An 11,688-nucleotide genomic window follows, 5' to 3' on the forward strand; every position below is an offset into this window, starting at 1 on the left:
GAAGCAGATGAAGGTCTGTGCGTTCAACACAAGGCACTCAAGGACAACAACCAAGGGACAACAGGGAGACCCACTGCCCTCCTGTGCTCCTCAGCTCTCTCCAGAGCTGCAAGCACAAGATGCCATTCCCGGCCCCCCTGCTGTGGCCACCAAGCTGGGGTGTGCCCAAGCTCCCAACTCTGCGGGGACCATCTCTGCCCAAAGAGACAGTCCAGGGACAGGCTATGGAGCAGAAGTGGGGACTCACACTTTTTCCAGGCAGGGTGGTTTGAAAAGGAGGAGGAAAAGCAAGGCTGACCCAACAGCATGGCTCCTCACTTTATTTCAGATTTGCCCTCTTTCAGGTTGGTCCAAAAGCTGCTCCTTCCCCCTAAAAGTCCTCTGGTAGCACCGGAGAGCCCCACATCAAACCTCCTACCCTCTGCTTCTACAGCTCTGCCTTGTCAGAAGAGTTTTACAACTTGTAATAACGTGCAGAATACAAAAAAGATTTTTTTTAAAAAAAGGAGGTATTTCACTGGGATGGGAAGGTTGTGGAGCAGCTCAGGAGAGTCATCCTGGGGAATGGGGAAGGACTTGTAGAGCCCCTTTGATGGAGTGTGCCCAAACCCAGGGATTCCATGTAAAACAGGGGGAAATGGACAAGGCCAGGGTTGAAGGGGTGCCCAAGGGGTGATCCCCAACTGCCCGAGGGACAGATGGATGGACCTGGAGCCAGGCTCAGCACAGCAAGAGATATGGGGGGTGGGGAGAACCCTGACACTAAAACAGACCCCCCAGACCAGGAGCAAATGCCTTTGAAATAAAAAAGCTGAGCTTGGCCAGAGGTGTCTGAGCAGGACAAGGGTTAACCCCAGCTCTCCAGGTGCCACCTCTCTCCCCTTGCTCCAGAAGAAAACATTTGCACTCACTTTCTTGGCTATTAAAAGCTGCGAGTTGAAGAGCTACAGAGTTTAGGCACTAAATAGTAGAGTTTAATTATAAACATTTCAGCTAACCAGGCTGGGGCGAAGCCAATCTGTTTCTGGGGGAAACACTAGTTTGAAGTCTTCTACCCAGTCAGCTGCCATTTAAGCTGAGCCAATTATCTTAGCCTTTTGACTCAGATGTGCCTGACCTAACCTGAATGTAGTTTTACTGCTGCTTTGAAATATCAGACTCATGCGCATATGCATTCACTCCCATCTTCATTTGGCAACGGCTCTGAAACAACCCTCTGATCTTGCCAACATCAAAAGCCTGGTTTGTAAGATAAGGTAATATTTGAAGTTTGCTCAGCAGCATTCCCCTGTGTCCAAAGTAAATCCATAAATAAGATATAAGCAAATAAAAAAAAAAATAAAAATATATCCCCTTTTCTCTCCCCCCCCCCCCCCCCCCCAAAAAAAAAAAAAAAAAAAAAATCATCACTTTGTGGCTTTTGCAAAATATATATGGACAGACTGATCCCTGGCATCTATAATAATAATAATAATAATAAAAAAAAAGCAGATTGGGCATTATTTTGAGACCTCTCCTAATTCCAGCACAGTTCAGATTTAGATTTATTTAAAAAATAATTTTAAAAAACCCCCCACACTTTACTGCTATGTCTGATAGACTTTTCCAGAACAAGTTTTTCCTCTTCAGTTGATACCAACATAAGCCAAAAGAACTAATTTGCATTCACACTGACAAAACAGAATAAACCCGGGTCCTCTGTTCAAAGTGGGGGGGGGTAAAAGCTCGCGGGCACCCGGGCTCAGCCTGTGCAAGCTCAGCGGGTTTGTGCCCCAAAACCCTTCCCAGCATCTTCAACAACCAGCAGAGCCAGGTGCCAGGAAAAGCTGTAAATCCCCCAGGTTTTTCCTACAATCTTGGCAGCAACCCTTCGCCTCTGCAAAGGAAGTTTTTTTACATCAGCCTTAACTTTAAACCCAACCTTCCCAACTGCCAATTTACTTCTCCCACTTCCAATAAAACACCCAACGTGCTTGTCTGCTCCCGGGTCCCACGGATGAAACGTGGCTTTGGGGGATACCCAGGGGATGAGTTCTACAGTAGGAAATATTCCTCCAAACTCCTCCATCCCATCCCATCCCATCCCAACCCAACCCAACCCCCTCCCACACACACACACACACACACACACACACAGACCTGGCGCTTCAGCCAAGCTTTCCCCAAACTCTCACAGCTTTGCTCAGGCCATTGTTACAGCAGGGGAAAAAAAAAAACCCCACCAAGCCAGGCAGGCTCCTTTCACGCGTTGCTTTCTGGGGAGCTCCTATTCACTTGTTCAAGCAAAATTTCAAAGCGGGCTGCTGCCCTCTCATCCCCGCTAAGCTCCCCTGGACTAACAATGGGCTGAAAGCGATTCAGTTAAGCCTTTCATCCACCATGCACTTTATTTCTCACTCAGTGCTCTCATCTGTATAAGGCCTACAATTGGCATTGCTGTGAAGAGAGGGTATAATCCTAGCCCTGTGAATCCCAAGTGACCCTACACTGGTCCAGAAATGACTAACCCAATGAATGCTCTGTTGACACATGATCACATACAAACCAGAGCCAGTAAGAAGAAATAAAGAAGTCACCCTATGATTCAGCTCTTTTATTTAATGCCAATATTGTTCAATAAGGGAATCTGGTGGGACAACAAACTTATTTTTTTTTTCCATAATATCAGTTCAAAACACACATGTGCATTAAAAAGGGAAAAAAAAAAAAAGCTTTTGTTTATTTACACATCAAGGATTTTTGGTAAATCCTATTTTCTGTTGTGTATCATCACACATGTTGACTTTAAAAACCCAGCAAGTAAACCTCTTCGAGGAGTAGAATCACAGAATCATAGACTGGTTTGGGTTGGAAGGGACCTTAAAGCTCATCCAGTTCCAACCCCCCTGCCAGCAGCAGGGACACCTTCCACTAGACCAGGTTGCTCAGTACACAGTAATCACTGGACACGTCTGACAAGAGACACTGGAGAAGTTTCACCTATGAGATGAAGACCAGGATCACAACACTCTGTTTATAGGTGGGCTTTTCCAGAATGAAGATCATGAAACACAAACCAAACCATCTGCCTTTTGCCCAGTTGAGGAAAATGGTCCTCAAGAGCACTAAGTCAGCCTTACTGTCTCCTCTACAGACACAAAAGCACCACTTCTCTTCCTTGGTCCAAAAGCAAACCAAGGAAGAATGGTCCAAGGACTTGCTCTCAGTTGCACACTTCTCAGCAGAAACAAGAGAAAAAAACAGAACCTACAATTCCTGGCTCAGCCACAGCATCATCTCTCATCCCTACACTCCTCAAACACCCAGACCTGATCCATGCAGCTCCATTCAACTGGCTCTTTGAAGCCAACCCCAGCCACACTAGATGAGCAGCTATTTGCCCCTTCAGGTCACTGACCTTATTAATGTACGTTCTGACATTAATGACAAACCTTAATTACAGAAAGTACTTCCTACAGGAAGTAATCTCCTCCTCTTTGATGGCTGATAACTAGTTAAGGAAGCCTGGCCTTAAGACAAAGGCTGAGGGAGATAGGCTCCTTGGGTTAGTCAGGCAGCACCATGAGCACAGGAGAAAACACGTTTGCTCAGCTGAAATGGCAACAGAGGGATTCATCATTCCACTCCATCCAACACCTCCGGCGACTGCACGAAGAATGAGGCTACCAAGCATTGCTACACCTCTTGGTTCAGGCCTACACCTCTGTTTTGGCAGCCCCTAGTCAACGGTGAGCAGAAGTAGGGTGGTGACCCCCAGACCCATCACTCCCGTAAGCCCCCACGGTGCCTCGGCGCAGCTGAATCACAGATGGTGCATCCCAAAAGGACCCGGCCAACGTGAGATACTTACACGCTGCTGTCCGTCATTGACATGGAGTCATCCGTCAGGGCATCACTAGATATTTCACTATCGTTCGCGCTGGTTGCTGGGGCAAAAACATAACCAGAATTCACATGGTATGGGTTAACGGGATCGTTCCTCTTGAAGGACCTAGGGACAAGCAAAACAGGAATCTAGTTACCAGCCAGTCTCGGGCTAGAGAAAAGCACACAAGTTTCATGGTAGCTCTCTCCTTATGGGAACCATGCACGTGGACTTCAACCTCTGTAGAAGTAACTAACCACCCATTGCTCAGACCAGCAGCAACCTGGACACACTCTGTCTAAAGACATCTAAAGTCCAACTTCAAAGATGTTGCTTTTAGCATTGGAAGCGCATTTCAGAAAATCTCAGGAAGCACCTCTACATACTTTGATATCTTCAAAAACTTAGTCCTTAAAGCTTGATGTTGCCCTGCTGAGGTCAGCAGGAGTTTTGCTATTGGCATCAGCAGGCAAAAGATCAAGAAGTTCATAGCTTAAGTTCCACCGAAAGCCATTGATGCATCAGCTAATAAATGCTCAGTCTGCTCTGAAGATAGAAGTTAGGACCCCTTTGGGAATACAAATTGTGGTATCTGTGTTGCCTGAAACAAGAGAACTGCCTGAAACTACTGGAGCAGGACCACCACACATCAGAGAAGGCAGGGACAAGGCTGAAATCTGCTGTCTCAGGCTTGGCCTCCCAAAGATGGGTGCCATCTTCCTGGCAGTACAAACACATGCAATAAAAAAAGCCAAGTTTTTAGGAGAACCTACTATTTGTTCAACTTGTGGTGTTGTGCGTAGAGTTGGGTGGGGAAGAGGAGGATGGTTGGGTGGGGAAGAGGAGGATGGTTGGGTGGGGAAGAGGAGGATGGTTGGGTGGGGAAGAGGAGGATGGTTGGGTGGGGAAGAGGAGGATGGTTGGGTGGGGAAGAGGAGGATGGTTGGGTGGGGAAGAGGAGGATGGGGGATGTGAGGACAGGAGCAGCAGGTTGTATTAATTGGCATGTGGGTTACTGATACCACCACCCTTGGCTTCACCTGGAGAAGCAAACCCAGAGCCCAGCCTGGATGTTTGAGTTGAGTACACAAGAGTGGACGCATGAAAAATTCATGGGCAGAGACATGAGCTGTGACGGAACGTGGCGAGGTCACCATGGCAGGGTCACCTCAAAGGGGGACCTGGACATCCCTTTGCCCACTACTTCCCCTTACTCCACCTTCCCAGCCAGGATCAATAGACATATCCTGGGCAGGCGATAAGGGGATTATGCAGGGAGGTTTGAAAGCCACATGTTAAGATGCACATTTTGTTCCTCTTCCAGGACAAGATGGGGTTGTTAAGCTTCTGCCTTTTGTATATCAAAGCCAAAGGCCTTGTCATCTGATAAGGATTGCTGATTTTAATAATTAGGGCCACTTACCCAGGACTTGGGGGCCTAAGGAATGTGTCAGCAGGCTCGGCAGGTTTGGGTTTTTTTTAAAAATGGGTTTTTCACCTCCCTGCCCCCATGGGGGTCCAGCTGGCTTTAAATGAACAGCAATGTCCTCCCACCACCCACTCTCCATCCCTCACCAACAACCGGACACCCCACGTTCCTGCTTCACCAGCACTGGAAACAGGAGCCTCCACAAAGCCTAAAGTTTAAATAAAAAGGGAAAAAAAGACATAAAAAAAGGAGGGGGAAGCATGGTGGGGAAGACAGGCCTCTCTGGTATGGGAGGCGTGGGGCTGGCTGCAGGCAGGGATTCAGCCCTCTCTGGTATGGGAGGCGTGGGGCTGGCTTCAGGCAGGTATTCAGCCCAGCCGGGGCCACATTCCTTTCTGAAGGAGGCCATGGTATTTCTGATGGGGAGATCAAGATGTTAAAAAATATATATCTGGGAAGAAGGAGAGGGAAAAAGAAAAAAGAAAAAAAAAAAAAAAAAAAGAGATAGTAAGGAATGCCACAGGAAAGAAGTTAAATCTTCAAAGATAAATTAATTCCACATGTGGGTGAAAGCTAAGTTATCCTACTCCTACTACCAAAAAACTTCCTCTAAGAAAAAAAACAACATAGAATAGTGGTTGGAAAAGACCTTTAAGATCACTGAGTCCAACCATTAACCTATCACTACCAATCCCACTTCTAAACCATGTCCCTAAACACCTCATCTACCCATCTTTTAAATACCACCAGGGATGGTGACTCCACCACTTCCCTGGGCAGCCTGTTCCAATGTTTGATTATCCTTTCTGTGAAGAAATTTTTCCTAATATCCAACCTAAACCTCCCCTGGTGCAACTTGCAGCCATTTCTTCTTGTTCTGTCACCCGTTACCCGGGAGAAGAGACCAACACCCACCTCTCTACAAACCTCCCTTCAGGTAGTTGTAGAGAGCGATAAGGTCATGTAGTCTTCTACTCTGATTTGGGGGGATGTGCAGTCCAAGTGACCCATCCCAGGACCTTGGTGGGCATCTGGGTCACTGGTGTAAGGGATGCAGCTCTTATAACTATTTGATTTGAAACTATCTCAGGTCTTGAGAGCACAACTGAGGACCACAAGGCTCAGGGGTGGAGGATACTCCACGAGGGCTCAAGGGTGGAAGATGCTCTATGAAACCTCAGGGGTGGAAGATGCTCCACAACACAGGACCACCACCTTGCTTGGGAAACATCTCTCATCCCTGGTTGCATCCAGGAGGGCTGTTTTGCTATGTCCTTCCAGTAGATGGATTGCTGGAGAGGCTGGGATGGGGGCAGAGGCATCAGGTCTGTATGAACAGGGAGAGGAGGTGTGTCCAAACACAGTGTTTGGAAAGATATAATTAGAGAAAGTGGCCAGAACTAACTCATCTTCCCATTAGTACCAGACCGCAGCACCAGTTCACCTACCAACACCTCATGGACAAAAACCAACCAAACAAAATCCCTAAAGTTGGCATATTTTTCAAGTAAGCCCCCACACTCCATCTCCACCACCCTGCCCCAGAGAAATCCTTTAACAAAACCAGTGGGGGCTGTTTTGTTACATTTAATTTTTTTATTTTTTATTATTACTTTTTTTTTTTTTTAACTTGACCACCTTACTACAGTAATTACACCCAGATGCATCAAGTTGCCTGCGAGGGTTTTAAATTCCAACAGAAAGCGGTGGGTCTCCTGCCACAGATGCTGCACACACACAAACACACACCCACCCCAGCTCCAAACTCAACAGGCAAAGTGTTTTCAGCTGTCAGGTAGCAGTTGCTCTGGAGCTTCAAGGAGAATGTCTGATGTCCCTCAGCCTATTCTTATCTCGATGTGATGACACACGGCATGTAACTCTCTAGATGCTATGTTAAGCAATGGGCATAGCAGAGGTATTATACTGCCATGAAAATTTCAGGGGCTCTTGGTTATGTCCCCTGTTTTCAGGGTGCAATTTCAGAGTGTAAGATGGTTTTTTTATTAATTTATTAATTATTATTTATTTTATTTTTGTTATTGTCAAACTAGTTCTTAGAAATAAAAGCACTCTGGCAATTCAAACCATGGATTTATAGATAGAGAAGAAAATCTACAAGGAGCATTTTGAGGCGAAAATAAATCTCATTAAATATTTTCTTGGGACAAACATCACTGGGCAATCATGAGTTTAAAGATAAAAATAAAGGGAAAAAAAACCACACATGCACAAACTGGAGGGGGGAGGGAAAAAAAAAAAGGTATATTTTAACAAAACTATGTTAATCACCGCTTCCATGCTCTAATTGTAGAACACTGCTTGGAGCATAGCTTTACAATGGCATCATTTACTTTGATAATTGAAGCCAAACTTGGTTCCAATAACTTCACACACAAGGAGCTCCACCGGCGGGTCCTTTCAAAGGCCAGGAAGCACTGGGAGCCGGCAGAAAGCCATCTGCAAGCCCCAACCTTCCCAAACCAAGGCCAGTCCCACCGGTCTTAAAGAGTTTAATGGGAGGCAGATGAGTCCACCTTGGACGGCACAAGACCACGCTCGGCGGCGGCACTGCAAAGGAAGAAACACTCTCTGTGTACACAAACTCGTGTGTGATAAATTTAGAAGCGCGTATAAATAATAGCTGGAATTCCTGGAGCATGGGGCCAGGTCCAGAGCCGCGTGGGGAGGCCAGTTTTAACCACACCACAAACTTAAGAGGGGAGGGGAGTTACTTTGAAGGACAAGAAGGAGGTTCTACATTTAAAATATTCCCTGTATTAGGGCTCCAAATATACAACCAGCAGTTTGCATGCACGTCCCTGTTTTGCAGCCAGGAGCAAACACCGTGTTTTCACTTGACTTCTCCTGTTCCTGTCCATCACTGGTGCTGGGGCCAAAGTCTTTCAACTTGTACGGTTTCTGTGGTCTCCCTTTTGCTGTGTTTTTGGCCGTGACTCCATGCCCTAGGATTTCCAGGTGGTCTCCCATCCAAACACCAGGCTGGCCTGAAATTCCTCTGCTCCCACCACCATCAGGTGTGCACAGCCCAAAGCTCCCAGTTTTCACCAGTATATATAATCACATTGAAACCCACCGAAGCGAATGGCAAGAGCCTGCAGAGCACTTCAAAACCGTAACACACCGAGCAGAAAGTCTTTAATTCCATCACACACACGAGGAGGGAGGTGTGGTTTGGCCACTCACCAGGAAAGACTTTGTGCAAGCTTCAGCTCCAATCCTAAACGCAATCTTAAATGCCGAGTGATGAGAGATAACCCATCCATATGCTCATCAGCTTCTAGCACATACACGCACAAGTGGCTTCACAAATGGATAGCTCAGGGAGGAACCGAGAAGCATCTCAGCTTGACCTCCCTTCTCTTTGCATTGAGATCTCTTGGCCCCATGGAGAGCAAAAGCTCCTGAAAATTCAACAGAAGGTGATCAAAGCAAAATGCACCACCTAATGTCCTAGGAGGGTAGATCTGACATGTGAGGAGCAAGCTGCATTAATCCCCAGACAAAAAAAAAAAAAGAGAAAAGAAAAAAAGAAAAGGAAAAAAAAAAACCCCAGCACTAATCAGGCAAGCAGCCACCATTCTGCGAGAGCTCTCCTGGACAAGGCACATGTGGGTTTTTAGCAGGGCCTGCAGCTCTGGTAGGACATGACAGCCAAACCCTTCCAGCACTGAATACCAACAAAGGCTGAGAGATGAAAGCATCAAACATCCCCCTCCTGGAAAGCAAGCGAAGGGCAGCAGTTCAAACCAGGTTCTGGAGAACAGCAGATGTTCAGACAGTAACATTCAGGCATGAGATAAGGATCCCAAAACCCAAGTCCTCCACAGACCAGTTACCAGCGAGTATCCCCCACCCCACACAGCCCCCCAGCAGGAGAGGTCCAGAGGCCACGACGGGATGAAGGACATCCCTCCTGGCTGCACATCCCTCCTGGCTGCACCCACGCCCATCATCCCTCCACTGCCCCTTCACCGGCAGGGAGGGCCTCCAAGAGAGGACCAAAGAGCTCAGCAGCACCCTCACATATGAGAGGACCTTCCCGGCAGCTCAGCACCGGGAAGCCCAGCACAGCTGGAAGCTCTCAACAGGGCAGGAAAGGAGTGCACGCTCCAGCAAAGCTTCCTTAGGAGAAGCTTGATGGATGTCCTTTGATGTCCATGAATCACAGACACACTCTCAAAATTCCGGTAAAGGAGATGTCAAACACTCACCGTACCAAACCCCAAGCTCCTGGGCTAGCAGAGGAGAGAGCACATCTGCCAGCAGAGCCCTCTCCTCAGCCCTGATTCAACAATCCACGTTTATGGCAAGGGTGGGGAGAGGAAAGAATACATTTTCAGAGGATTATACAACTCATCATTTGCTCATCAGAGTCTCTCTCCCATCCCTCCACACCCCCCCCCCCCCCCTTCATTTCGAGATGGCTCTTAACTTTTCTCCTGGTTAAACTACCACAACTTTCTTCACCCTGACACTGCTGTGCCACCAACATTTCCAACAAAAGAGAAGGACTCAGCAACGCAGATGCACCCCAAGCCAAGGACACAAGAAGACCCTGCCACCACACAACACTCCTCGCATCCTCGTGAGCTGCCATGAGACACAACCACGTCCTAATGAGTTTAACTTTGAGTACACGGCCAACAGGAGAGCCCCAACAGCCTCCAGGAGAGCCCCAACAGCCTCCAGGAGAGCCCCAACAGCCTCCTACTACTACTCTATACCTGGATCATCTCTACTACCTTAACTACTCAATTCTAAGTTTCTTCCTGCATGCCTTGGCTCAAAGCCATCCTCAATGGCTTTGACACGATACCAACACCCAACGCGATGGGAGAGGCTGCAGATCACAGACACGCAGGGTCAAAATAAAAGCAGATTTGGTGCAAGTTGCAAGAGTTTGATGTAAGAAGTGCACACATTTCCTCCTCCATGACCGCACAATTGCTTCCCACATAACCAACATAGTTAAAACACTGGTTGATGGTGGACTTGGGGAACTAGTAGGTTACATTATTCATGCGTCTATATGATCCACTCTACTACTACTCTTAATAGGTTTGAAAGTTGAACCAGTAATTAACGTATGTCCGGAGGACATAGTTGCTATGAAGTTTTTGATCTATAAGAGAACTGAAAGAGCCAGTAGGGCTTGAGAGCACAGTATCTTGCTTTCTTCTGTACTCAGAGAAAAACAACCAAAAACCCAAACGAAGCCAACACCCCAAAAATTCCAGTGTTTGAGGGTGCGGGGAAGCACCCATGCTCCCAGCCCCACGGGAAGCCCAGCTGCCCCTCGACCCCCTGCTCATTCCCCAGCACCACCCCAACAGCCTTCCAAAAAGCATTCTCCAAGTCCTCAAAGTTAAAACAAAGCACAAGTTTCCAGAGGTTCCCCTACCTGTATCCGTTCTCCATCGTTTCCGTAGCTCGGACATTCGCCGTAACCCTCAACGTCTTGCTGGATAGTCCAACAACCGAAGGCAAGATTTTGTTTTTAAAGTCTGCACAGCTCCATTCCTCTTCTTCATTCAAGGTTGGTAGATAGCCACAGACAACTTTTAAGCTCCCCAGTCCGTTGCCGTTCATGTAAGCAGGATTCTCTCCTCCACTCCTTACATATTCGAGGTATATATCAGAAGTTAAAAACATCTGGTAAGCATTTTCCTCCATCACAGTCTGAATCTCAGTCTGTGCCTGATCAAACATGATCGAATCTATCTGCTGCTTCTTGATGCTATCCCTTATGTAGGTCTTGGTAGCAGGTTTGAGCTGCTTGGAGACGATGCTGTTGTTCTCGATGTACCTTTTGTATATAGCTTTGGCTACTCTTAAAGTTTTGGTATCCTTAAGGTCCATCTGCCTGAAACCATTGCAGGCAAACCAAAAGTCTAAGGTATCCACACATTTTTCCCTTTCCAGGAAGGTTCGAAAAAGATAGGCACCATCTTGATCTCCCAACAAGGAATGCAAAGATTTGGTCCATCTGGCCAACGGGGAGTCTGGGGACGCGCTACCTTCCGGCTCCCCGAGTCCGTTCTCATTCCTCCGTGGGGCAGGAGGCAGCGGCATGGCCTTGAAGCTTTGGCTTTTGGGGAGAAAGGAGGTGGTGGCGAGTTGGGGACATGGTGCTTCACCTTCCTCCCCAGGGACAGGGGGTCGGGGAGCGTCTTCCCTGAAGCTGCTGCTGGGATCTGGAAGATGGGTGAGGACCACGGCGCTGCTCATGGCTCCGCAGCACGATGGGGAGAGGGGCTCCCAGTTCCTCCCAGTGCTGCCTGTGCCTCTGCCTGGAGTCAGCAGGGGATTCTCAGAGGCTCCTCTCTGCAGAGGGGAGGGGAGGGGAAAAAAAAAAAGAAAAGAAAAGAAA

The 11,688-nt window shown here is 47.6% G+C and overlaps 1 protein-coding gene across 1 annotated transcript in view; it reads right to left on the reverse strand.

Annotated features, from left to right (window-relative positions):
* Positions 1-11,546, reverse strand: part of AXIN2 (axin 2) — a gene marked incomplete at its 3' end in the record, with an annotated part of 16,130 nt that extends 4,584 nt beyond the window's left edge. The window contains exons 1-2 of the mRNA XM_010168150.1: positions 10,720-11,546; positions 3,851-3,991 (exon numbers count right to left, since the gene is read on the reverse strand). Coding sequence (XP_010166452.1) covers positions 3,851-3,991; positions 10,720-11,546 — 968 coding nt within the window. The remainder of the gene's footprint in view (positions 1-3,850; positions 3,992-10,719) is intronic.
* Positions 11,547-11,688: the final 142 nt, after the last annotated feature.

Source organism: Antrostomus carolinensis, unplaced genomic scaffold (assembly GCF_000700745.2).
Source record: "Antrostomus carolinensis isolate BGI_N321 unplaced genomic scaffold, ASM70074v2 scaffold21745, whole genome shotgun sequence".
Classification (NCBI taxonomy): domain Eukaryota; kingdom Metazoa; phylum Chordata; class Aves; order Caprimulgiformes; family Caprimulgidae; genus Antrostomus; species Antrostomus carolinensis.